The following is a 27,567-nucleotide window of genomic DNA, read 5'->3' as shown; positions in this document are numbered from 1 at the left end:
CTGGTATACAGACACCCACTCCCCATAACACCTACCACGTGGCCATAAGCAGCAGCTGATGAGCTTATTTTACCCTGTAGACTCACACATGCCCACTGAACTGGGACAAGCCATCTTTCAAGAGTGATGGGCTCACTCTCAGCATCAGTTCATTAAAAAAGATCGCATACATGTAATATGTGAAAATTAAGAGGATTTTTATTAACTTTTATATGTTCTTGGAGAAAACCATTCACATGTAAAAGCTTGACATTTGATATGAGATTTATTCACACTTTAACATAAATTCTTTGATCTGGGGGTCAGACATAATTTTTCACTTCAACAGGACTTTCACATGATTACAGTCACAAAATTGGCACTATTAAAAAATGAAATCAGAGCTAGACAAAGTATGCAGTTTTATGTCAATTTAAATCTCAACATGCACACCCCCCTCCCCCCATTCATGATCTTGGAAGAATCTGCTGTGAGCTTACTAAAATGCAGGTCACAGATGACTGTTTACAAAATAAAACCTCTTTTCCTAGTGCTACTCGTTTTGTTGTAGAAAAATATTACAAATAAAAATTAGTGCTATTCAAGGTGTTCATTTCAAAGTCACATATGATACACAGGTTCAAGCCATCTTTTCCTCGCGTATAAAGACAACACAATACACAAAGTGGAGACTGAATTACCCATCAACCACTTCCCCCTCAGTAACGACACAGTTTACTATGCTGACATTAAAAATGAAAGTGAAGCAAAACATTTCCAGGTATTGAGTACACTTATAATTTGTTCCTAGTCTGAAACTCAGAAAAAAATGCTACAGAAACATGATGAAATTTATATTTCTTCCTGATACAAGAAATTTGTCTTAAAAATCTGTAATTATAAAACAGATTTGCTCTTTATAAAGAAATAGCTAACTTTTTTTTTTTTTCCCATGGTTAGAGTCTTACTTGGAGATGACTCCAATTTTCAACTGGGCTCTCTTTTCCTGGGGGGTAGGGAGAGGTGGCTTGGTGTTAATATTATACGGTACATTCGACAAACTTAGGGATGTTTCCGAGGACTACAATCAGCCAAGCTGTAATAGTTTCCTGTCTTGTGATTATGTAAATTTTAAAGAAAAGAGGTCTCTTACAAGCTATATACAGCAGTTTACACTTCAGTGTTTCTCTCTCACTTGTAACACAGTTCAAGTTGATTGATGACAAGCACTTGTCACATAAACTTCTGTAGGCACATCTCCATTCCGTCGCTTCACTGGAGGGGCGAGGTCTTCTGTGGGATCATGATTCGGGATTCCATTTCCTGAATAAGTGGGACTGAAAACAAGGGCCGTAATCACTGGGGCTCACTGTTTTCTAAACAGATGGCAATAAATACATGCTAACAAGTAGGCTGCTGAGGATATTCATTCAGAAGACATGCTGCCTGAAATCAGTACTGGAGTACTAAGGACTGGTCTCGGGCAGAAATATACAAGCTAATGACAGATCAGCTGACACCCTATCATGTGTCATTAAAATATTCTGTCAGGAGATGTATTTCATGTGCTGGAAACCAGCAAAGTCTATATTGTGAGAAAAATGGTGCTTTCTTAAAAGGTCCTTTGAACTGAATTAAAATGTATATAGAATCAAATAATCTGACTGTATCCTATATACAGCAAAAAGACCGTATCCTATATACAGCAAAAAACCTGTGAAGATTGTTACAGGTATAATACACTGTACCTGTAACACTGTCAGTGCTGAGGAAATATGTCTTTGGGACCTGATGAAAGTGTTAGAATAAGCAGCAAAGCCACATACAGTTATAGGATTTATGATACATGAACTAACAGACAAGATAATAGTTATTTTCCAGAACAAATTACTCTTCGATCTTCCTGGTAGGGTAGAGGCTTAAGTGTGCCTGATGTGCAACATGGGTGGTGCTTATTACCTGCACTGGTGTCACTGGGTGGTATTCAGTCTGGCTGTTTTCTTCTAAAAATCAAGCAACTAGGATTTCATAGTGTATGTATTATATATACACATATGAGTATGCTGCTGCTGCTAAGTCGCTTCAGTCGTGTCCGACTCTGTGCGACCCCAGAGACGGCAGCCCACCAGGCTCCCCTGTCCCTGGGATTCTCCAGGCAAGAACACTGGAGTGGGTTGCCATTGCCTTCTCCAATGCATGAAAGTGAAAAGTGAAAGTCAAGTCGCTCAGTCATGTCCAACTCTTAGCGACCCCATGGACTGCAGCCTACCAGGCTCCTCCGTCCATGGATTTTCCAGGCAAGAGTACTGGAGTGGGGTGCCATTGCCTTCTCCACATATGAGTATACACAGATGTATAGGCTTACATGTATGTACACAGGCATACACACGTACATATGGAAAGTTTAAATATTGAAGTAATTCCCAAAATTATTTTAATTGCTGTATTAAATTGTAATGCTTTAGGGAATAAACAATTCTGATGAGAAAGCTTAGGAAAAAAATATATTTGTGTGATAAATTTTCAGAGAATACAGAAATGTACAAAAAAATGTAATGATGTAAAATTTACAACACACAAAGATCTGCAAACTGTACTAGACAACATGTATACTTGAAACAATGAATATTCTCTATTGAAAAAGTCATGTAACTATCAAAGAAAAATATGACGATTTCTCTATTCCCTCAACCTTACAATTCACCATCTGACAGCAACACATTATTTTTTTGTTCAAATACACCATGAGCTTCAGGGTGAAAGAACATTAAAACAATGAGACGAGAAGAATAAAGCGCTTTATGCCTATTAAGATATTACCTGTATAATACACTAGTTCTTCCCAGCCATGTTTATGCCATGCTGCGTTCCGTATATCCTCCCTGGTCTGAAGATCCTTGTAAGCTTAAAAATAGCCACACAGAAGAATTAGCCAAACATAACGCCCTACATTCCACTAGTACAGGGGGGAATGACTCCAGGACCTGCCATGAACACCAAAACCTGCAGGTGCTCAAGTCCCACTGCTGGCCCTATGTACCCATGGATCTGCACCCTCGGATTCAACCATCTGTGGGTTGGCTGCATCGTACTGTGTGTATCAACTGAAAAAGATCCATGCGGTTCAAACCTGTGTTGTTCAAGGGTCAACTAGATGTCCAGTAAGTGCTGACTCAGCTGCTCATCTTGTTTTCTCAAATAGCCTACGTTATCTTCCTTGACTTACGATGGGGTTACGTCCCAATAAACCCATCATAAGCTGAAAATATTGTAAATCGAAAATGCATTCAATACATCTAATCCACAAGAACATCCCAGCTGAGTCTTCCTTACCTCATGTGTGTTATGTGTATTAGTCGTTCAGTCATGTCCAACTCTTTGTGACCCCATGGACTGTAGCCCACCAGGCTTCTTTGTCCATGGGATTCTCCAGGCAAGAATACTGGAGTGATTGCCATTCCCTTTTCTAGAGGATGTTCCCGACCAAGGGATCAAACCCTGATCTCTTGCATTGCAGGCAGATTCTTTACCGTTTGAGCTACAGGGAAGTCCTTTCCTACCTTAAACGTGCTCAGAACGCTCATGTTACCCTACAGCTGGGCAAAATCATCTGATGCCAAGCCTATTCATATCAAGAGTTTAGTGTCTCATGTAACTGAATACTGCACAGAAAGCGAAAACCACAATAGTTGTGAGCGTACTGGCTGTTCACCCTTGTGACTGCGCAGCTGACCACTGCCACAGCCCAGCATCATGAGAGACTGTACCAAAAGCCTGGGGGAAGAGCACAATTCACACTTCAAAGTTTCTACTGAAAAGGGATCACTTTTGCACTGTCATAAAGTTGAACAATTGTAAGTTGAACCATCCTAAGTCAGGGACCATCTATATTTCGTGAACTTAGTACTAAGCTGGGCTAACTGTGAGCAGGTTATTCTGAGAATTGTCAGGCCATGTGAGAGAGGCAAAACAATCTGCTCTCAAGGTTTACAGTCTAGTGGATTCAAGATGTGCCTTTACCAACCAAGTGAACTTCCTCATTAATGTGTTAAATCCATAACCAGAAACTGTCAGGCCACAGATAAGCAATAGGAGATTCAATTTTACTCAGTATTTATAAGGCCGTGCAACGATCTGGGTGAGAGACTGTTCACGACAGTGGAGAACAAGGAGACTCCACAGGGAGAACACAGCTGACCAGGGAAAGCTCCCTGGAAGGTATGATGTGACCAAGTGGGGTTTCAAGGTTGAAACCGACATTTCATTGTCCACATGCAGGAACCGGAGAGAAAAGCCCTCCAGTGGAGGGAAGGGCATGGGCCAAGGGTCAGGTCCTGGGGATACAATTCAGGTACCTCACTGGGTGCTTTGGTTTCTGCTTCCCAACCCGGCAAGATCCTTCTAACCACTGGCCCGGGAGGGCTCCCCACTCAGTTCTAGTCTCTGTTTAGGGCTTCCTTCTCCCTATGAGAAGACCTAACCATGCAGGCCGAGTAATTTGACCACAAGTTCCCCACTAGGAGTGTAAATTGATTACATAAAATTTTGAAGGTACTGAAGAATAGAAGGAAAAGGAAATCCACTACCTCTCACGACCTGGGTGAAAATGGCTAACATCCACATGACAAGCAGCAGTTTTCTTCCCAGAGCCAGGCGCACCCCTCGTGCACTGTGTGGGGACCCCCCTTGCAGGGAACACAGCGGGGAGAGGCCTGTGTTCCTTAAAAAGTTTTCTTAATTAAAACAAACTTTTTGGAGTAAAATATACATAACAAAATTTACTATTTTCTTTTTTTTTTTTTTTCTTTTTTGGCCACGCTACGTGGCATGTAGGACATTAGTTCCCTGACCAGGGATCAAACCCATTCCCTTTGCAGTGGAAGCATGAGTCTTAACCACTAGACCACCAGGGAAGTCCCTACTGTAACTATTTTTAAATGTATAATTCAGAGGCAATAAGTACATTACATTGTGCCACTTTTTTATCAACCCCAGTTAAAACTTTATCCATTATAAACCATCTCTTCCCAATTCCCCTCTCCCCTCAACCCCTGGTACCCTCCATTCTATGTTCAGTTTTTGTGAATCTGCACAAACCACATTTTGTTCATCTGTTAATGGACTTCTGGGTTTGGGGAGGCTTTTAAAGACGGGAGGCACTGAGACTGTTCACATACCGAGGGAAGGAGCCCACAGGTGGGGTGGTGGAGCAGCTGCGGCCACAAGGCCTCGGAGGAGGAGGGGTGCTGGTGGAGGAGGGTGGAAGGACCGCATCATGTGCGAGGGTAACAGGAAGGGGAGCTCTGCTCGGGGAAGACCTGCTTTGAAGCCAGACAGGCTGATGTCTGAGGCTGGCCCAGCTCCTGCACAGCTGTGGCTGGGGTGATTTCTTTACCACGTGTGGGTCATGGTATCTCATTGGTGGTGTGTGGCTGTCAGGGCTAAAAGGAATGGTGCATAAATAACCAACACACGGAGGTGCTTGGTAAGTGTTGGTTCTTTCTCTAAAAAAGATGGATAAGCGAGGGTAAGTTGTGGCCAACTGAGAATGCATCTCTGCACATCTCAATACTTTTTCCCTATGAGGTAGGAAGTGGGCAGTGGACATTTGGGACACTGGCTGGAGACACAAAGGAAGGTGGAGATGGGCAATGCCTGACAGTAGACACATGTCTGACCTTGGCCTGTGCCAGAGTACGGGGTCCGGACCCTCTGGTCCCAACGCTCACTCACCATAGTAGCCGCTCTCAGAGGGCCCTCCAGGCTGAGGAAGGGGAGGGGTCTGTGTTTTCAGTTTAAATCCTCTGGACAGATCATACACTAAAAATTCACAATAAAAACGACCTTATCCCTACCTCAAGCCTGTAAAGGTTAAGTTATACTTAATAGGTCTGCTTGCCAGACATCACCCTGTCCCTGAGCCTCCAGCTGCCCCAGCAGGCGCACGCCCCTGCAGCACTCGGCGGGACACCCACACCTCAGTGAATTAATACGGTTTAGGGTTTGGAAATGTCAGGCTTTTCATCTTTTTAACGTTAATAACCATTTACAAGTGTTCCCTGGTAGCTCAGATGGTAAAGGATCCGCCTCCAATGCCAGAGACCTGGGTTTGATCCCTGGAACGGGAAGGTCGCCTGGAGAAGGGAATGGCTACCCACTCCAGTATTTCTTGCAAACCAAAGGAGGCGTCAAGCCAAAGTAGGTGGGGACAGCAAAGGCGAGAGAAGATGCCTCAGAGGACAACGGATCCAGACCCGAGGCAGGCAGTGGGCCCTCTTCGAGGACATCTTTCTGTGCGGAGCGTGGCACTGTCCCTGAGGGAGCTGGGGGATGTTCAGAGAGGGAGGCTGGGACTGCCTTGTGAAAGGCTGCAGCACCTCTCAGCCCTGCTCTCATCTCACCAGCTCACGATGAGCTGCGCGTCTGGGGACCCTTCACTGTGGACCTCTTGTGCTGGGGGCCGAACACCTACCTTCCATCTGGGGCATCTGGGTCAGCTGCAGTGTTCCAGGTTCCTGACCTGAGGTATGATTTACAGGCTAGGACAACTTATTTAGTAATGAATTCTGAAATCCCAGGAACGTAAAAATGAAAGGGAAAAAAACATACCCCAGAGATGGTGCACCATATAGAGCTGCCCAATCTGGGAGAAGAACCCTCCAACTGCTTCATTACCGTCCTGTCTGAAGCGAATGGCACGAGCCCTACGAGAAAAAAACAACGTTCAGATACCGCATCAGGTATGTTAAAAAAGTGAGTTTCCTCCATTCCCAGCGCAAGTTGTTCAGAACAAAGAATACTTTTATTGAATGTACTTGAAAGCTATTTTAATGTACATTAGATGTCAATCTACCTTTCTGAAGCAATATTAGTCATTTTTGTAAAATGTGTAGAGTAATTCGTAACTATTAAAATAAAAACAGCATGAGATATGTGGCTGCAGTCCTGATTTTTTTAAAAAATGGAGATGTCTTTATTTTGCGTGGTATGTTGGATCTTAGTTCCCTGACCAGGGGTCGAAACTGCACCCCATGCCTTGGAAGCTTGGAGTCTTTAATCATGGATGACCAGGGAAGTCCCTGATGCTAATTTCTTTAACCTTACATTTAGTGTTACATGATCATAATCATCACCCAAAATTACAAACCTGATTAGTTAATTATTAAAATTAGGCAAATCACTATAGTGTGCATTTTAACCCAAAGAGGGGAAAACCCTCCATATTCATCGACAGTGATAAATGTTCAGGATTGTTCACTTCATTTGGAATTTTTCTCATCCGCTTTCTCAGTAGGGAAAGAAAACATACTTGCCTCAGCCTGGAAATAATCAGAAGCATGTACTGAAGAGGAGATCACCATCTTAAATAGTTACCTATGTGCCAAAATATAAATTGCATGCTGAACTGGGCTTTGTAAATAATTTGTTAAAATAACTGAAGAATACACTCAGTACTTCTCTGTGGATTCCACATTGGACATGTCTCAATTAGTAACATGGAAAAATAGAAATGAGTGATTTTATCCTGTGGGCAACTAAATTACTACACTTTGGGGGATCACTCACCAATTCCTTAATAAAATGATGTCTATAATCAAAGTGTTAGGTAGTTAGAACAGGAAAAAGGAATCCAAAATGGCGGTGGCTGAAGGACAAAGAAAGGGAAAGCCCATGAAAATGGAACAAAAGACAATCCAAAGACTGGAGTGAGAACGTCAGGTCAAACAGACAGCCTTCATGGCTAGCCCAATTTGCATAGGGCAGGCTCAGGGGGGGGAAGAGACAAAACGTATAAAAGGAGGAAGCCAACGCAGATTGGGGCCTCTCCTTTGGGGTGGGCAAATACCTATTCAGGATTACAAATGAGTGCCATTCTAATGAACACTCCCCAAATTAAGTTTCTGGGGATAAGATTTCTCAGGATAGCTCTGAAGAGCCAACACAGCTTGTCCGGAATTGTACTCCAAATAGATAGGAGACAGATCGCCTGATCCCTGAACAAGGAGGGACTTGAGCCATCATGAATGAGGAGTGTTGTTTCTGGGAAATACCTCCAGCTAAGCTGAACAAAGTTTCACAATCCTCAAGAAAAATATTCAGATCCTATAGGATCTCAAAGAATGAGCTGGAGAGTTCTCAGGGTGGCTACAATCTCTCTTTGGGGGAGCCTTCTCCTGGAGAGGGGGAATTTGGTTGGCTAATGCCCCTACTAATCCCTGTTATCACCATATTGATGCTGCACATGATTGCTCCATGTATTATCAATTGTCTAACCTGTTTTCTCTCTGCCCAGGTCAACAAGCTACAACATGCAGTGCCAGTTCAACAAAGACATATCAAACTACACCCGACCATGGAAAATATCACTCACCCTTAGATGGACACCGCTATCAGGACTCTGAGGCTTAGATTACCAAGAGGAGGAGACCCAATGCCCCTCACCATCCCAGCTCAGCAGGAAGTAGCCAGAGAAACCGCAATACCCCTATTCCCAAAGAATTGGGTCTCCCATCTCTTGAGGGGGGAATGTCAGGCAGTTAGAATAGGAAAAAGGAGTCTAAAATAGCAGTGGCTAAATGACAAAGAAAGGAAAAGCCCACAAAAACAGAACAAAAGAAAATCTACAGATGGGAATGAGAACATCAGGTGAAATAAACACGCCCCCTTCTTGGCTAGCCCAATTTGCATAGGGCCGGCTCAGCGGGGAGGAGACAAAACACACAAGGAGGAAGCCAAGAGGAAGCCAAAGGAGGAGGGCCTCTCCTTTGGGCTGGCCTGCCCTCACACCTTGAGGGTGTCCTAGCCTTTGCTTGCCAAATAAAACTGAGGTGTAACCAAGCGGTAACACTGGTCCACCATTTCAAATCTTTGCTGCGGCAAGACAAAACCGAGGAAATTACACACTCCCCCAACAATAGCATACAATCAAATATGTTTTTCTTAGTTTTCAAATGAAAGGGAATTCTATCTTGTATTAGTTAGCCTTGATGATCTAAGAAGAAAAGACTCATTAGAAAGAAAGGTCCCAGAACTGTTTTTGGAGGTAAAAAGATCTTAGAGATTATCAAGCCCAAAGCAATAAATTTCATAACTGAAGAAAAGAGAACATATATAAACTGAAAATAAAAAGTCATAGCTCTCCCGTTCCAAAGTGGCTGTGCTATTTTACATTCCCACCAACAATGTATAAAGGCATCAATTCATTAACAACCTCATCAACACTTGTTATTCTTTTTAATTATAGCCATCCTAAGGGGTATGAACCACTATCTCAATGTGGTGTACTTTGCATTTCCACAATGACTAAGGACACCGAGCAGCTTTTCACATGTTTATCAGGCATTCACAGAGCTCCTTTGAGGAAATGTCTATTTAAATGCTTTGCCTATTAACTTTTTTTTCAAATTTATTTTACAATTTTATTTTTTATTGCGGTAGAAAGCACCTGACATTAAATTTACCTCAACATCTCCTACTGTACAGGCCAGTGGGGCCAAGTCTGTTCACACACTGCTGTGCAACACATCTCTCCAACATTTCATCTTGCAAAACTGAAACTACCCACTAAGCACCAACTCCCCTCCGCCCGCCCAGGCCCTGGCAGCCACCATTTTGTTTTCTGTCTCTCTGGTGTTGACCACTTTAGAGACTTTGCATTAGTACTTGTCATTTTATAATGGGCTTACTTGGCTTAACACAATGTTCTCAAGGTTAACAGTGCATGTGGCAGGATTTCCTTCTTTTTAAAGGCTGTATAAAATGCCACTCTATGTACATGCCACATATGCATCCACTCATCTGTCGATGGAAATTTACCTTCCTTCCACCCTCTTACCTCTGTGAATGCTGTGATGAACAGTGCTGTGCAAATCTCTCTCTGAGATGCTGCTTTGAATTCTTTTGAAGTAGGACTGTTGCATCAGATATAATGCTATTTTTAATGTTTTTAAGAAGCGCTGTATGAAAAAACATTTTCCATAATGGCTGCCCCATTTTATATTCCTACCTACATTATGCAAGGGTCCCAACTTCTCTGTATCTTTGCTAACACTTGATATTTTCTGTTCTTTTGATAATGGCCCTTCTAAAGGGTACGAGATGGTTGGCATATATTTGTGGTTTTGATTTGAGTTTCTCTTATGATCAGTGACGCTAACCATCTTTTCATCTCCTTTTCGGCTATTTGTATATCTTGGGAGAACTGTTTTTACAAGTCTTTTGCCCATTTTTTAATTGGGTCATCTTCTCATTATAGAGTTGTATGATTTCCTTATATATTTGGGATATAAGCCCTTTATCAGATATGTGATTTGCAAAATTTTCTCTCAGTCTGTGACCTGTCTTTTAATTTTTAAAACTGTATCCTTTGAATTACACAAAAGTTTTTAATTTTGGTGAATAATAATCAATTTTTTTCTTTTGTAGATTGTGATTTTGGTGTTTATCTAAGAACTCTTTGCCTAACCTTACGTTACAAAGATTTTCCCTTATTTTTCTTCTGAAAATGTTATATTTTAGCTCTTACATCTAGGTATACAATTCATTTTCAGTTAATTTTTGTATATAATATGAGGTAGGGATCTAAGTTCATCTTTTTGCAATGATATCCAAAGTTTCAGAACCCTTTGATGAAAAGTCTATCTGTCCCCATTGAATTGCCTTTGTACATTTGTCAAAAACTAATTGTTCACATACGTGAAAATTTGTTTCTTGTCCTTCAATTCTATTCCATTGATCTAAATGCCTGTCTGTATGTCAGCACCATACTGTCTTGATTACTCTAGCTTTGTAGTCAGTTTTGAAGTTGAGCAGTGAGTCCCCCAACTTTGTTCCTATTTTTCAAGACTGTTTTAGCTATTTTGGGGTCCTCTGCATTTTTAGAGTCTGCTGAGATTTTGACTGGGATTCTGTTGAATCTGTATATATACAAGATAGAAAAACTGGTATTTCGCTAATTAAACAAAGAAGAAGAAATGGAAGCAGTTATATCATTGTGGTGTTCTGTTTATGTGACAAAAGCAACATTTCAGAAAAGATAATATCCAAGAAGAATAGGAAATAACCTCATGTACCACTGGGGTTTTGTTTTTATAAAAAATCCTTATCTTTTGGGAGATATATGCACACTCAAATTCCCAGAGATGCAGTGTTACATTGTTTGGGATTTACTTTCAAATACTCTGGGTAGGGGCATTTGGACTTAAGCAAGGCCGGCCATGTGTTGATAATTGCTGAAGCTAAGCAAGGCAGGCAGGGGCGCTGGTGGTATTTTTCTCTCTAGTTGTGTGCTTGTTTGAAAAATCTCATAATACAAATATGTCAAACAAAACAACAGTCTAATATTAAATTGTGGCATGAACCCCAGATTTTATTTCTAGAATTAACACTATGGTGTAAAAGACTCTAAGACTTACGAATCTAAGTCTAAGACTTACAAACTCATCATTTGGTCATATACTCACCAGTAATTGCCCCATTCAATCATAGTTCCTGGCTGAAAAGAGATTTGGATTTGGTTTGTTAGTCCTTCTGTGAAGAAATATGGAAACAGCAGCATGAAAAATACCAAATGACAAGACTAACTAGGAAATTAACTTTTAATAATGTGAGATCTAACAAGTAAAAAAATGTAACAGAACAACATTATGCACTCTGTTCATACCTATCTTGTGGTGGGAGTAATAATTGTATGGCTCCATCTAAGGAGACAACATATACTCAAGGGTAAGAGTTAAGGTCATCCAGTTACAGCTATGAAAATCACAGTTAGGCCATTCACGATTAAATTGTTGGTACCTATTCAGACTTTATTGAGAAATTTTAGTTTTTTATTTATTAATTTTTTTGCTGTGCAGCATGTGGGATCTTGCCTCCCCCACCAGGCATGGAACCCATGCCCTGTGTAGTGGAAACACAGAGTCCTATCCAGGGAAGTCCCTACTTTGAAATTTTAAAATAATTCAATTTAAGTAAACCTAACAGACATTCCTTGATTTTTCTCCCCCCAGTATAATACTGAATGTTAGACCACTGAGATCTACTGATATGTTTTCACTTTAACTATGCTGTTATCTGGGCTTTTTTTTTTTAGTCGTGTCCTAGCAGGGAAACATCTAGAAAGTCGTAGAAATATTATTCCCCTTTTCTCTTACAGTGCTGTATAATGTATTCAGATATCACACGCTTATTAGTTGCTCTAGTTCAATGACAATAGATGCTATATAATGTACTTGGTCCTGCATTTTAGGTCTTTTCTCTTATGTCTAAGGCTATAAAAAACAAATATCCTTAAAAGAAGAGAAAGAATGAGAAAGAAAGATTAAAAAAAAAAAAGAAGGGACTTCCATGGTGGTCCAGTGGTTAAGACTCTCTGCTTCCAATGAAGAGGGGCATGGGTTCGATCCCTGGTCAGGGAACTAAGATCCCACATACTGCACAGCAAAAAAAAAAAAAAAAAAAAAGACAAAAACAAACAAGCCAAAAAAGGAAATGAGAAGAACTGGACAGGGGAGAAAATGAGCCAAGCACACATCACAGAACATATGCCCAGCGACTGCTCTCGACACCAGGGGTGTGCGTCCTGCTGCACAGAGAACGAGGGGACATGGCCAACTCCTGTTCCAGGACTTACTCGGAGCTGGTAGGATCTGAGTTCATATATGTTCGGTCCTGATCGTGGGATGGGTTCATTCCAGAAACTGAACTCCAGCAGCAGCTGATTCTTTCTCGAGAGAAGCATGTTGCTTCTTGCCTTACGGAATTCCGAAAATTCCTTTGAGTGAAAAAGGTGCTCATGAGACTTGCTAGTATTTACATACAATATAAACCCACTTGAGTAACATGTACGTTCCCCCTCTAGTAGAATACTATTATAAACAGGGTCCCTTGGCCTGAGACAGTCCCAGCTCACATCTTGTTGAGTCAGCATAATGGCTATTAGCATTCCCTTTCACTTTCAGAAGTGTCCAGGTTTAGATAATAAACTTCACCGTTATCTTGATTATTTAAATGACAATGGAAACAAATTTAATTTCCTATGCTTTTAGGTCCTCCTGACAGTGTTTGACAGTATTATAAGACAGATGACATGGACACCTCAAAATATCAGATAATCCAAAAGCCATTTATATAGGGACAGAGAATCTACACAAAACATTTTCTTCTCTAATAATGTTAAGCTGGTAGAATTTTTCCATGAACACTTTTCTATTAGTGAAGGGAGGGGAGGACAGCAAAGTCAGCCCAAGGTGAACAATGTGTGGTTGGCAGTTCCTAAAGCAGGTATGTGTTAGGTAACTCAGGCTGACTGTGGTGACTAGGTGGACTCACTGGCTTCAAACGTACCAGCTTATCAGTTTCAAAGTACAACTGACTTTTACAATAAGAACTGTTATTTTAACAGTATTACTGATGACTCTGTTCAAATACAACCTCAAGAAACCAAATAATAAAATCTTTACTACCGAAAACTAACAGTTTCCTTACAAAAACTGATGCTAGAAAAGAGTCATTTAATTCTGTACTAACATCTACTATTACAGAGAAGGCAATGGCACCCCACTCCAGTACTCTTGCCTGGAAAATTCCATGGACGGAGGAGCCTGGTAGGCTGCTGTCCATGGGGTTGCTAGGAGGCAGACAGGACTAAGAAGCTTCACTTTCACTTCTCACTTTCATGCATTGGAGAAGGAAATGGCAACCCACTCCAGTGTTCTTGCCTGGAGAATCCCAGGGATGGGGGAGCCTGGTGGGCTGCCGTCTATGGGGTCGCACAGAGTCGGACACAACTAAAGCGACTTAGCAGCAGTAGCAGCAGCAACATCTACTATATCAATAGTTTGAATAAGCAAACATTTTTCAAAATCATTACCTGATTTTCTTTGAGTTTACTCATCACTTCTGTGAGGGCTGGATAGCCTCCTTCATACCTCCAAAGGTGAACTGAAACATATTTTAAAAGATAACATACATTTAGGCCTTTATGATATTCTGACCTTGAAAATATTCCAGATATGCTTAGTGTTAACACAGTACAAAACTGTAATGTGTGTTGGCCTGAGTTATACCGTAAAGTTTCAATAATAGATTCAAATGTGAAAAATGATCAAGAAGGAGTTTTTGCGGTGATTTACTGAGAAACTACTTCAACCATAACACTAGATCAAGATTTGGAAAGCTTTGATTATAAAAACAAGCACTAAGTTGAAAATCATTTAAGTGATGACAGTAAAGGCTTAAGGAACAAGTGTTTATTCCAAAGACTTCTGCTTCCTACCAGCTTGATCCTGCTCGCCATACCACGTGTTCCAAGTCCCCACCAAAGTACAAGGGTAATGTTTATCTTCATGAATCCTTGGCAACACCTCTTGACTTAAAGAGAAGAAAGAGCAACACTAATTAAACAAGCAACAAAATTACATCAGGTGGATAACACATGATCAATAATAGGAAAAGGTCATCTACTCTGTCTTCTGACAACTGACCTCAGAATACGTTTATGATGAAACAAACTACAGAATTAGCCTTTTAGCTGAATTCTGTTGTAAAACTCTAATGGCCCAGTTATCAAATGCTTAGGTGACTGATAACCCAGCTATCTAGAACAGTGGTAAGTAACTCAAGTATATTGATAAAAATGATAAAGAAGAGTCAAAGGTCCCCAAATTCCACAACTATGAATCCATTATTCACCATTTCAGGGGGAAAAAAGCACTTAGGAACGGTGATATGTATAAAAGCTAAGTTCTGGTGGTTCCAAAGATAGGACGGATGAGAGTAATGGGAAAAGAACGTGCGAGAAGAGAGAAAGAGAAGAAAGTAATGTTGTGGATGGGGGAGATGACAGAAGCGGCCCGAGAGGCAGAGGAAGCAGGGGCAGAGAGGGTGGGCTTTAAGGAAGAAGACGAAGCTGAAACACAACAGAGTCTGGAAGCAACCTCCACCCCACCAATCCCAAAGAGCATCCACAGTGCAGGAGAATGCAAATGAAAGACACAACATGAAGTATATTCAACCAGCTAAGGGGATGTGAAAGGTATCGCAGAGTCCCACACTGGACACAGCGCCCAGGTTGTTGCTGTCCATCACACGTGGTCATGCCAGGGTGTCACGTTAGCAGAGGTGGCAGGGCCTCATTCCATGGAAACCCTCCCACGGTACAGATTCTAATGGACAGGGAAAGACAAAGGGAAGAGGCATAGCTGAATCACACCAAGAGGAAAGGTCAAACCTGCACGCTTTTTTGAGTAGAAAAATTATGACAAAAAAGTACAATACAGATCCAACAATGGGTGCAAAAAGGTATCAAGGGTCAGAAATGGAACCTGTTCAGATTATTTGCTGACATCAGGTGATATTAAGCTAGTGATCATCACCCAATGTTGGGGCCCTAAGACAGGGTGGATGTGACTAGTTAATGGAGAAAAGCTCTGAATGGTCTTATGTCTAACTAACTGAAAACTCAAATGTCTTTCTGACCAAGTACGATGACCAAACCACATATTATTTTTTGAAGGGTAGCATTTACTTTTAAAATTAAGATCAGATATTAAATCTATTTGATATATGACACATGAATGCTCAGAAGTAACATGGGGTTGACAGAAATTGGGAAAGATGGATTATGTTAGGGAAATGGGTTTTCTGTTTGCCACATGACATGAGCAGAAAGTAAAGAACCCAGCGCTGGAGCAAGTGCGGCTGATGGAAGCCTGCACAGATGACCGAAGTGAATTGGGGCTGTGAGGTAGGTGACCCTAGTACCCAGAACTGGATGGGTTGGGCAGAACCTCATTACTGGAGCCCCTAAAAACCAGGCAGGTGTTAAGCCTTTATGTACTGGAAATAGGTTGCTGCTGAAAGTTCTAGAGAAAAGGAAAAGAAACAGGATGAAGGAGAAAACAGAACTCAAGCAGACCAACTTGACAAACTTCTGGGTAACGGATTGCAGTGGGGAGGGGGTGGGGCTTGAGGTACTGGGGCAGCTTCAAGCCCAGGAAGGCAGTCAGAAGGGCTACTTGGAAATGCGCCTCAACCGCCCTGGAGAGGGAAACAAGCAAAGAGAAGCAAAATGCATGTCAAATGAAGATGCCCAGCCCTTAGTGACGGACTGGTCACAGAAAACTAAGGCGAGAGTCAAATAAAACCGCGGTCAGTGTCACACATGGGGAAGCGGGAGGAGCAGAGCAATTCTACATTTTGAGTGTGAAGTGAGAACAAGACTTTCAAATAGAAACATGAGTAGATGGCCAGGAATCTGAGACAGGAGATGAACTAATAAAAAAATAGGACAGGGAAGATAATCCAGGGAAATATAAGCATATAGAAAATTTTCATCTTATGAAAAGAGATTTAGAGAAAAACCATCTGCTTTGTTTTAGGTCATTTTTTAAATAAAGAGGACAGTGCTGAGGTGAGCATGAAACTACGCTAATGTTACCTTTTGCAACCCACCTCCAAAAATAAAACAAAAGATTTTTTTGCTTCTGAAAGTTAGGCTGATTCTGGTAACAAAATCATTTGCTTTCTCATGAAAGCAGTAGATATGAACGGTTTTTAAAAAGTGCTTTTAAATCATGTTTGCAGACAACTGATCATTGAACTGCTATTTCTATTAACTTAAGAACTGGTGCATGTAATTCTTTTTGGTCTTAAAGTTTACAAATTCTGTAAGAGTATATGGATTTCACATCACTCTAAGAATCTGCTGAATGGATTTGAACCCAGGCAGATGGAAGACTTTGAAAGAAATGGCAGCTCTACTGAAATCATACAGGGCTCTTATATTGCAGGGGTACTTAGGCATAATACTGGAAATAGGGGCAGTCCCAGGGACGTGCAATCTAACTCTTAACGTTCAGAGCTGCCCAGAGATGGAGCATATGAATGTACTTAAGAACAGTGTCAGGAAGGGCTCCAGAAAGGACTCAAGCACTGGATGAGTAGCTGGACTGGACAGACTGGCAAGGTTCCTTCCAACCTGAAAGTCTAGTAACATTCCAAAGTCTGACAGTCTATGCAGACTTCGGTGAATAAGTGCTTAAAATCAGAATGCCCTTGGTAACCCCACAGAGCTCAACTTAAGAGCCTCTCAATGTTTGGCTTTAAGAAGAGGCATGAAAGATCTCGTTCTGCTATCAAGGGTTAGCACAACCAACAAATATTAAAATCATTACTTTTCCCCAAGTAAAGGATAGTTTGGTATACACACCAAATTTTGTTGTATGCTTCTAGGCATTCCGGTTTAACATTGTGAACTGAAACAAAAGAAAATTCAACGATAAACTTATGAACCAAGGGAAAAACGTTAACTATGAAGATAGCAAACCCAGGACTCACACTGTAATTTGTACAGACTGCTGGTTTCCTTTTTGGCTAGGAGGTTAGAGTGAGCATCTTTCCTTGGGTCAACTTTCCGAACAAACAAGGATTTTAACCAGCTGTCCTCTCGAGGTCTGTTATCGGAAGATGTCAATTTCCTATGGGATCACAAATGCAAAAATCTGAGTTTAATCAGAGGTACAAAGATGTCAGGGTCTTTGGGTGGTAGTGCGTGGCCCACTGTTTTCATAAACTCATCAATCCGTTCAGCAAGCACTCCTCGGGCACACATTCGAAGCACTGTTCTAGAACTTGAGATATCATGTGTCCACCTTCCGTGCCAACAGTGTGCACTCGGAATGCAGGAGCAAAGTGTGAGAGAGGAACTTCGGCAATCCTCGGAGAGTCCTCACGTGCATCTCCATGAGTCCCGCTGTGTTCTTCCCTTCTCCGAGGAAAAATTTCAACATAGAAAAAACACACGGAAACTGAGAACAGTCAAATTCACAGAGAAAGAAAGTAGACCAGTACGTTCCAAGGGCAGAGGAGAGAATGGGGAGATATTATTAATGGGTGAGGAAGATGACAAGGTTCTGCAGGTAGACAGTGGTGACGATTATACAACAATGTGAATATACTTAATGCCACTGAACTGTACCCTTAAGAATGGCAAATGTTTTATGTACTTTACCACAATAAAAAATGTGAAAAGGAATATGCGGAGAAAGTGACATGAATTCCTTCCTTAAAAAAATTATCTTACCCCTAGAGTCAAGATTTTTAACTCACAAAAACCTAAGCTAATTTTCATCTTATAACTGAACTTCTACTGTACACACTGTCCGAGTGATGATAAATCTGACTGAACTAACAAGCAACACTTTACCAGTAGAATTTTAGCGGAGTGTTTTAACTCCCATATGCTTGCTAGTGGGATCACAAATTTGTGTGACTTCCCTAGAGGGCAGTGTGGCATTTATCTACAGCAAAATGCAAACTGTGTGGGCCTTCCGCCCTAAGGGCTGCACTTGCAGTTATGTCCAAGGGCAGCTATATTTAGACAGGCGCACACAGTTGAATGCAGGCGAGCATTCCTTACTGCCTTCCAGTTTGTTCCTGGTAAAGGTAATCTGGACTCCATTAATGGGGACTGGGCAGATCAAACAAGGCAGATCCAAAATCAGGACAGAATGCAGTCATTAAAAAGAATGAGTAGACCTACACGCACTGCCATGTTGGTATCTGAGATGAGTTCTGTGGAGAAAGGCCCAGAACAGTGCCCTAAATACACACACAAAGTGAAATGCTCACAGTGAGGACATCCGGGCTGTGACTGGGCTTGGGGTGTGAGGAGTGAGTTTTCCTTTTCCCTGTATACCCTTCTGCACTCGTGAATTTTCCATATACATTTATTATTTTTATACTTAACATTAGCTAAAATATCTAAAAGTGCATGTTTAAAAACTCCTTTACTGGTAAGCTAGATGTGTATATATAACCTGAGAAAAGACTTTAAAAATTAAACCCTGGTAAGGACTTCCTTTGTGGTCCAGTGGTTAAGACTCTGTTGCACCTCAAATGCAGGGGCTGCAGGTTCAATCCCTGGTCAGGGAACTAAGACCCCACGTGTTGCTGCTGCTGCTGCTAAGTCGCTTCAGTCGTGTCCAACTCTGTGCAACCCCATAGACTGCAGCCTACCAGGCTTCCCCGTCCCTGGGATTCTCCAGGCAAGAACACTGGAATGGGTTGCCATTTCCTTCTCCAATGCATGAAAGTAAAAAGTTAAAGTCAAGTCACTCAGTCATGTCCGACTCTAGCAACTCCACGGACTGCAGCCTACCAGGCTCCTCCATCCATGGGATTTTCTAGGTAAAAGTACTGGAGTGGGGCGCCACTGCCTTTTCCGCCACGTTGCATGGCATGGCAAAAAAAAAAGAATGAATGAATTACAATTCACACACCACATAGATGATTCTCACAAACATTGAGTGGAAGAGCCAGACACACAAGTTCAAAACCAGACAAAATTAACCTAAGGTGTTAGAAGTCAGGGTAGTGTTACCCTTGACGGAGCTCACTGAAAGGGACACAAGAAGGGCTTTGAGGGCTTGTAATGTCCTGTATCTTGATGTGGGTGCTGCTTACACGGTTGTATTTATATTGGGAAAATTCATCAAGCTATAAATCTAGAATTTGTATACTTTCTTGAATGTATGCTATACTTCAGTAACAATTTTTAAGTTAAAACGGCAAGTATTTTAAATAAAATAATGCACGTAGGATCTTAGTTCCCTCACCAGGAATTGAACCCACACCCCCTGCGCTGGAAGGGGAAGTCTCAACCACTGAGCCAGGGAAGTACCTCTCGTATATTTTTAAGTACACGTTTAACCCCTAGTAAACACACTTAAAACATGTAGGACAGCACCTGATTAATGGTGAGAGATTTAAAAATTATTTTTAAAACTACTTTAAAAAACTAAAAAAAAAAAAAAAAAAGTTATATATAAAAACTATTAGATCTTTGAAAGTCTCTCAGTCGTGTGACTCCTTGCAACCCCAGGGACTACAGTCTGTGGAATTCTCCAGGCCAGAATACTGGAGTGGGTAGCCTTTCCCTTCTCCAGAGGATCTTCCCCACCTAGGGATCGAACTCAGGTCTCCCGCATTGCAGATGGATTCTTTACCAACTGAGCCACAAGGGAAGCCCAAGAATACTGGAGTGGGTAGCCTGTCCCTTCTCCAGATCTTCCCAACCTAGGAACTGAACCCAGGTCTCCCACATTGCGGATTCTTTACCAACTGAGCTATCAGGGAAGCCCTTAAGTATTAGCCCTTTAGTAAAAATCAAAATCATATGGTATTTATCTCTGTTTTCAATTCACTCGTTAATTATATAAACTAATTCTGAAGATGGCAGTTCTCCAAATGAATCATGGTAAAATTCATTTCAATAAAAATATTTTGTCAATTTGTTTCAAGTATTTTCCTTTTTTTTTTTTCCGTCCTACCCAGTGGCTTGTGGGATCTTAGTTCCCCAACCAGGGACTGAATCCAGGTCCTCTGCAGTGAAAGCACCGAGTCCTAACCACTGTTCTACCAGGGAAGTCCCGTGTTTAAAGTATTTTAAATACACCACATTTTTGGATACTGGGTTAAATAATATCATGAAGCAAAATGGCAAGCATATAAAATTAGTGATATGCAAAGCAGAAAGTTTTAAGATTTGTGAACAGGACTTTGTATAGTTCCTTGAGTTTTTAGATTTCAAATTTACTAAACAGAAATTGTGTTTAAAAATATGTTTTGGTTAAATGAATTTTAAGACTTTAGGAATAACAATTACGAACAACTAGGAAAGAGATACAATGGAAGTTTCTAAAAATATCAGTACTAAGGAACTTCATTAAGAAGTAATTCACGAAGGTAAGCACTACTCACAGTTCTTAATGAATCCTTCCAGAAGTACACAGACAAGCATATGCCATGCACACACATATTGCTATTTAACTCAGTGTATTTAATGCTTTGTAAAATAAGAGCATAATAAAGAATTATTGACAGGCTAAATCTGGAGGGAAAAAAATTCTGAAGTAATTCTTCCCTTCTTTAGAATTTAAGGGGATTACAAGCTAATAAGCACATACTTCCTGTCAAGCTCTGGACAATTTGTATATGTCTTCTCATTTAATCCCCAGAACAATCTAGCAAGGTAGGTTACTATTGCATTTTAAGGACTGGACCCCAGAAGTCCAACTTGAGGTAAGAAGCGGCAAGATAATATGAACCCAGATCTAACTATAAAGTTCAAAATATTTTCACTGGTAAGGGACACCTCACCCACACGGATCTCCCCAAGTAAGCATTTGTTCCAGATTTTTAACACCAAAGGGGTTTACTTTAGGATGGGTAAGATGAAGTAAGGGTTACGACAACACTTTGTAAACTAGGGTTAATGTACGAAACAGCCAACATCTCGGGACACACGTAAGAACCCACGTGCTGTTTACTTGTCAAAGCTGGGTAGCAATTGTCTTGACAAATGAAAGGCAGTGTGACTCAGCATCAGCGCCAAATGACTCTTGACCTCTGAAATCTTCCGAGTGGCAGGTGACTGGAGCTGCCCCCTGTGCCCAGTCCACCTCACTGAACCATGGCAGTGGGCTGAAGTAGCCATGCCAACAGCCACCAGGATTCTAAGGCCTGGGTTGGGCTGGCTCTTTACTGAGAGCAACACACACAGGGATCAGCTGTTTTTACACCACCATATGCACGTCAGGTGGTACTTTATGGAGTGCCGCGTAGGGGGCAGCATATCCAACAAAACACTCTTCTTTTGTTAATTTACCATTATTATTTCTTTCGGCTAAGTCACAGGGCTTGTGGGATATTTTTAGACCCCAGACCAGAGATTGGAACCTGGGCCCTTGGCAGTGAGAGATCAGAGTCCTAACCACCGGATTGCCAGGTAATTCCCCCAAACACTAGATTTTAAACAGAACAAGCACTGAGTGCCTGGTTCAGTGGATACAAAGATGACCAGATGCTGAGTCTGCCTGGTCTCAGGGGAAAAACCTATCAGTAAACAGCCAGAGGGGTCATGGACGCTGTGGACTCGCAGGCACTGTGGGAACTCAAGGGAGTGAATCGTCTTGGCCTTGGCCGGCCAGGAGCTGGAGGAACTTCAGGGCAGAGACTCCAGCTTCGTCTTGGAGGACAGGCAAGACAGGTGCACGAAGCCGGCGATAATTCCAGTCACAGGAACAACGTGTCCAGGGGTATGGAGTTGTGAAGCTATGTGGCATATTTCTGGAACAGCAAAGTGTTCAGGAAGGCAAGAGAACACGGCGTGGAGGACATGGAGCTGGGCAATGGGAGGGCAACATGGGTGGGCAGGGAGGGCTGCACTCTATTCCTATACATGGGGCAATGCCAGCAAGTTTTCAGAAAAGATCTAGGTGTAAAAAGCAGCCTGGCAGTGGTGAGGCAGGTGGACAGCAGTAAGAAAGGCACGGGGCATGGCTCCTGGCTGGGTACGCAGCCCCGCAGTACCAGGCACAGCCGAGGCATTCGATACTCACTGGACAGACCGAGGGATGATCCTGGGTTCAGACGATGACAGGAGGGATGAAGGGTAAAGAATACATTCAAAAGATACTCCTGGGAATTCCCTGGCGGGCCGATGGTTTGGACTCCGTTCACCTCTAAGGGCCTGGGTTCAATGCCTGTTCAGGAACTAAGATCCCACAGGCTGCATGGCAAGGCAAAAAATTTTTTTAAAAAACCCAACCAAACAAAAACCCAACAAAACAAAAGGAAAAACTCCTGAAGTGAAGAGGAGGAGACTCGGGTCCTGATTAGGTACGGAAGATGGTTTTAGGTTCAGTTGGAACAAATTACAGAAGGGAAATATATTTAACGTGGAGACCATGGGATGAGGCAGTAGTAGTGCAAAGGGCCTCATCACCAGGTATCTACTGATGGTGCACTGCACATGCCAGACTGAGGAATAAACCCGGCCCTGACTTCACAGAGCTCGCTGTGCTGTGGAAGCAGGCAGACAGAAGTAATCACAGCGCAAAGCAGTAGGAAGGAGCCCCTACCGGACATGGAGGTGGTGGGTGTGGCGGGGGTGGGGCAGAGGACGTGGAGGGCTGGCCTCATGGAGACATGGGCCAACTCTCCGGGGATACGCTTGTTGAGCTTCAGACTTGAAAGATGGGGGCAGTCTGTCAGGTTGCTGCCAGTGGGAGGAAGGACATTCTCAGAAGCAGAACTCTACCTGCTAGCAAAGCCAGGAGTGTGTGAATATGGCAGGGGTGAAAGGCAGAGGGGAGGCCGAAGGACTGGATCCAGACCTGCCTTAAAGCAGGAGCTATCGGACTCCCCTGCCCACCACCCAACACCCCCGGAATCCCAGTGAATCTGTCTTCACCGTGGCTGCTAGAGAGAGCTGTCCCCAACATTTCATTTTGAAAAACTTCAAACACAGAAATGAAAGAACAGTACAATAAAGACCTCTATGCCCTGCATCTAGATGGAAAAATGATGACTATTTTATCCTGAGTCTTTATATGTATTTTGTTTATTTTTACCAAACCTTACGAAACCAGAGTGCAGACATTATGCTACTCCATCCTTCAATACTTCGGCACACAGCTCCTGAGACCAAGGACAAACTGAATCTCTAACAATATCACATCTAAGGAAAGCAGTAATCCTATAATAATACCTACTTCATATTAAAATATCCCCAATGGTTCCTAAAATGTTGTGTACAGCTTTTCTTGGTGGAGGTGGGGTGGAAGGGAAGAGGGATGAAGATCTGGTCAAGGTTCACGTCATAGAGATCTTTCTAGCAAGAGATGGTCCTGCTCAGAGTTCTCCAGTTGCCCCCTCACCAATGGCTTCAAGTCCACACTCTTCACAGGAACCTAGCCAAGAGCTGCCCAGAGCTGAGCTAGGGGAGTGTTCCTGCAGAGGCAGCGTCAAGACATGCCGGAGGCAGAATTAACATGTCTAGCACCTGACCAGATGGGCAGGAGCAGCGGGGGAAGGGCATGGGGAAGATATTCTGGTTCCTGGCCTGGGGCACTCTGTGGAAGATGTTCCCTTAGTGGGGAGAGCGAGCCCAGGAGGAGCAAGCAGGCTTAGCATGAGGAAGATGAGTTAAGTTTCCATACATGGTCATTTCCAGGGCCTGGGGGGAAAGTTCAGTAAGCAGCTGAGCAGGGCGACCTGGCACTGGGCAGAGCTAAGATGTGTGTGGCAAACAGGCCTCCCAGGAACACTTCCGCCTTCCCCCTGAAACCACTCTTGCAAGGTCAGCCGCAACACCCCTGCTGGTAAGCGATTTTCTTCTGTCATCTTAACCTTTTACCAGCATCTGGCACAGCTGACCCACTCTCTTTGAAATACCTCCTGCCCGGGCACTGACCCATAACAATGACCTCACAGCTGCCCCTTCTGGCTCCCTCGCTGCCTCTCCTTCCTGTGTCCGGCCTGTAAATGACCAGATGTCCCAGGGTCTGTTTCTCAGCTCTTTTCTATTCACACTCCTCAAGCAATCGCACCCATTCCCATAGTTTAAAAAACCACTTTATTATGAAAAATGTCAATCAAATAGAGTACACTGAAACCCATGGATCTATTAACATTTTGGATTCCTATATGCTCACAACTCTCAAATGCGGTTCAGACATCTCGTGGAGGAGTCATACAGCTCCAGAAGGCCAACTGCCTACTGGGCCTTTCTGTCTGAATAGCTCACAGCCATCTCTAGCTTCACCAGATTCAGAACTGCCCTGGATCCACCCTCTCCCCTCCTTGTACCTGTTCCTCCTCCTCTGAATGACCAGCAGTCTCCCAGACGGCAAGTACCCGTGTGCCTTATTCACTGATGTCTCCGTGGCATGTAGTGGGCATGCTCACCTTTGGAACAGCTGACTCTCGGCGAATGGCACCAAGATCTACCCAGTTGACCATCCTGATGTGGTCCCCTTTTCAAAGTCAGACTGATCTTTTAAAAACGTAGATCAGATGAAGTCACACTCGAGTGTACACCTTTAAATGTTTTCCATGGCTTTCAGGATAAAATCCAAGCTTTCAAAATGGCTTGTAAGGCCTTTAATTATCCAGCTCCGCTCCTGGCCACCTGTTCTCTGTCTTCACTTCTGCTTCTAGATTTTTCTGGGGTTTCCTAGCATGCCTATTTCCATTTGGGGCCTTCATGGCCACTGATCCTTCAGGTCTCAGCCTAATGTCACCTTCTCAAAAAGGCCTTCCATGATCTTGGGTGGGAGGTTCCCTGAGTTTCCCCCATGGCACCTACCTCATTCTGTAAGTCTACAAGGGTTTTCACTATGGCTTCCTGGGGAAAGCAACCTGCGCTATTATGCTCAAGTCAACAGAGCCTCAATGACATTGTATCCATTCAGTATTTGAGAGAATAAATGAATTTACTAGGTCTAGGCTGAGTCCTTTCCAATGAAGGAAAAAGTCCTGATGTTGGGAAAGACTAAAGGCAAAAGGAGAAGGGGCAGCAGAGGATGAGATGGTTATATAGCATCACCAACTCAATGGACATGAATCTGAGCAAACCCCAGGAGACAGTGAAGGAGGGGTGCCTGGTGTGCTGCAGTCCATGGCGCTGCAGAGCTGGATGGGACTGAACGACAGGACTGAGTCCTAAAGAACACCTACAGTTAAGGCAGACTAGAGCCCAAGGAAGAGTCAGAAGGTACTGGGGACCCTGGATAAAGACAGAGCAGTGTCAAGAGCACTGGTCCCACCAGGAAATGGGGGTACCAGGCACACCAGGTCCAGTTCTCCAGTTTACAAGCTTCAAGTGCTCTCGGCACTTTAGGTGATCACTATCAGTGTCAGCTGTCTTTTTTGTCAAGAATAAAATATCAATTTCATGGGCTTTTATCACTTGTGTGAAAAAAGCAACAGGAGATACTAAGTAACAGAATAAAGATAAAAGGAGACTGACTTGGTGATCAACTTGGAAACAATATCAAATTGTGAAACATAACTTAAGCATGAGTCCCAGGAAGGGTACTAGGCCTGAAGCCTGCCAAACGGGTTCAAATGCCTTTTCCAGCCATGTGTCTCAAGTTCTCTGAGGTGCCTTCTCTCTAAAATACAGATCCTATTACTTCTTAAGATTGTTACAGGATTACGTTAAATAAACCATATCAGAATCAAGCTGGCCCGCATTAACATTTAACAAGCAGGTAGTTCCTTCCCTCTTTCCTTTATAAGTGTCAATTGTATTTTCTACGGGCTCACTGTTTAATCAACAAACAAAAACATAAACCTTCAAAGTACCTAGCAGACACCGATTCAGCAAACTGACGTGCAGCTCAGTATGGGCTTTGCTTTTTCAGTTTGGGGAAAAGGGGACTGGCGATGCCAGGGATGGATTCAGAAAACGGAACATTGAATCCAATGAGGTTAGAAAAAAAAGTTTAAACATGAACCCTATGCCGACTCAGCGCTGATAACTGTCCATACTTTTTGGTCCGCTACCTACTTTTAAATACACTTCTTCACTACCATTCCCCTGACCTCCACTGAGAGCTCACCCGGGACGATGCGTTATTTTATTTTCTTCCTCCCAACAACCCAGGACATGAGGGTGTCTCTACTGCCATGTGCGGATGCTGACACTGAGGCTTCGCGCGGGCGAGAAGCGTTCTCGGGCGGTCCGGCCGGAGCCTCATGGGCCAAGTTCAAGGCCTGCGGCCTCAGCCACGCGCCCGCAGCTCGGCCACCGCTCCGGGTCGCGCCGGGTCAAGGTCCCGCAGGCCGGGCCGGCTCGGCGCGCGGACGTGGCTTCGGCGCCGAGCGTCGTTCTCGCCATGACCTTGAGCCCGTCCGGCCGGACAGGCGCTCGGACCCCGCCGAGGCTCCAGCTCGCCCCGCCGCACCGACCGCGGCCCCGGTCCCGCCGCCCCGCAACCCGGGCGGCCCGGCCCCGTGGGGAACGCGGCCGGGGCGGAGACCCGCGCCGGGGACCCCGCGCCCTCCGCCCCGCAGCGGCCCCTCCCCGGCCGCTCCCGGAAAGGGCGGCGCTGCTCACCGGAGCCCGGGCAGGAGGCTCCCGGGGCTGGCCCGCCGCAGGAAGCCGCTGGCTGAGGCCGCTCCGCCAGCGCGCAGCACTCGCGCCGCCATCTTGCTCCGGCGCCTCGGCTCCCACCGCCCGGGCCGCCGCTGACGCCGCCGCCGCTGCCGCCGCCACGGCCGCCGCGACCCCTCCCCCGGCAGGGCCCGCCGAGGCGGGGGCGGGGCAGGGCGGGGCGGGGCGCGCGACCGCTGCCGTGTGGGGGCGCGGCCTCCAGGGGGCGCTGTGCGGCCGCAGTGGGTCACAGCGCCGAGGTCCCGCGGCTGCGAGAAAGGAGCGGGAAACCGGAGAGGAACCGATTTTGAGACTTAAAGCGCCAGCGAAAGGAGTTCGGTGCGCAGCACAGGGTGCGCCAAAGGAACAAGGGCCAGGCTTGTACGTATGTGGAGAGATCCACAAGGAGAGTAATCCACACGGTTCCTAGAGGAATCCAGGGCCTGGGGGGCGAAGATGGGAGGCGGGCTTCTCACCATATACCTTGTTTTGGACTTCGCACCGTGTAAATATATTGACTTTCAAAAATAAATTACGCTTTAATCGAAGCATCCTGGGTGGAAGCATAATGACGTTCTTTTGTGGTCTCAGAACTCCGATGTTCCTGTTGATCTCAGCACCCGTGGCCGCGTCCTCGCCCGCAAGCA

At 43.8% G+C, this 27,567-nt stretch overlaps 1 protein-coding gene across 2 annotated transcripts; it reads right to left on the bottom strand.

Annotated features, from left to right (window-relative positions):
* Positions 1–176: 176 nt before the first annotated feature.
* NIPSNAP2 (nipsnap homolog 2) lies at positions 177–27,042 on the bottom strand. 2 transcript variants are annotated; one of them, XM_070779967.1, is made up of 10 exons: positions 26,885–27,041; positions 17,317–17,456; positions 17,189–17,234; positions 14,255–14,349; positions 13,850–13,920; positions 12,611–12,751; positions 11,442–11,473; positions 6,589–6,683; positions 2,800–2,883; positions 177–1,316 (listed from the first exon to the last, which is right to left on the bottom strand). In XM_070779967.1, exons 1-10 carry the CDS (start codon positions 26,974–26,976, stop codon positions 1,252–1,254), a joined length of 861 nt encoding a protein of 286 aa, XP_070636068.1. In that variant the 5' UTR covers positions 26,977–27,041; the 3' UTR covers positions 177–1,251. The 2 variants fall into 2 exon arrangements, with proteins under 2 accessions (XP_070636068.1, XP_070636069.1); XM_070779968.1 differs by lacking the exons at positions 13,850–13,920; positions 17,189–17,234 and having other exon boundaries at positions 26,885–27,042.
* Between the last annotated feature and the right edge of the window lie 525 nt (positions 27,043–27,567).

The sequence above is a fragment of the Bos indicus genome, chromosome 25 (genome assembly GCF_029378745.1).
Source record: "Bos indicus isolate NIAB-ARS_2022 breed Sahiwal x Tharparkar chromosome 25, NIAB-ARS_B.indTharparkar_mat_pri_1.0, whole genome shotgun sequence".
Lineage (NCBI taxonomy): Eukaryota > Metazoa > Chordata > Mammalia > Artiodactyla > Bovidae > Bos > Bos indicus.
Note: the sequence above shows the minus strand (reverse complement) of the source record. Positions and strands in the feature narration are given on the sequence as shown.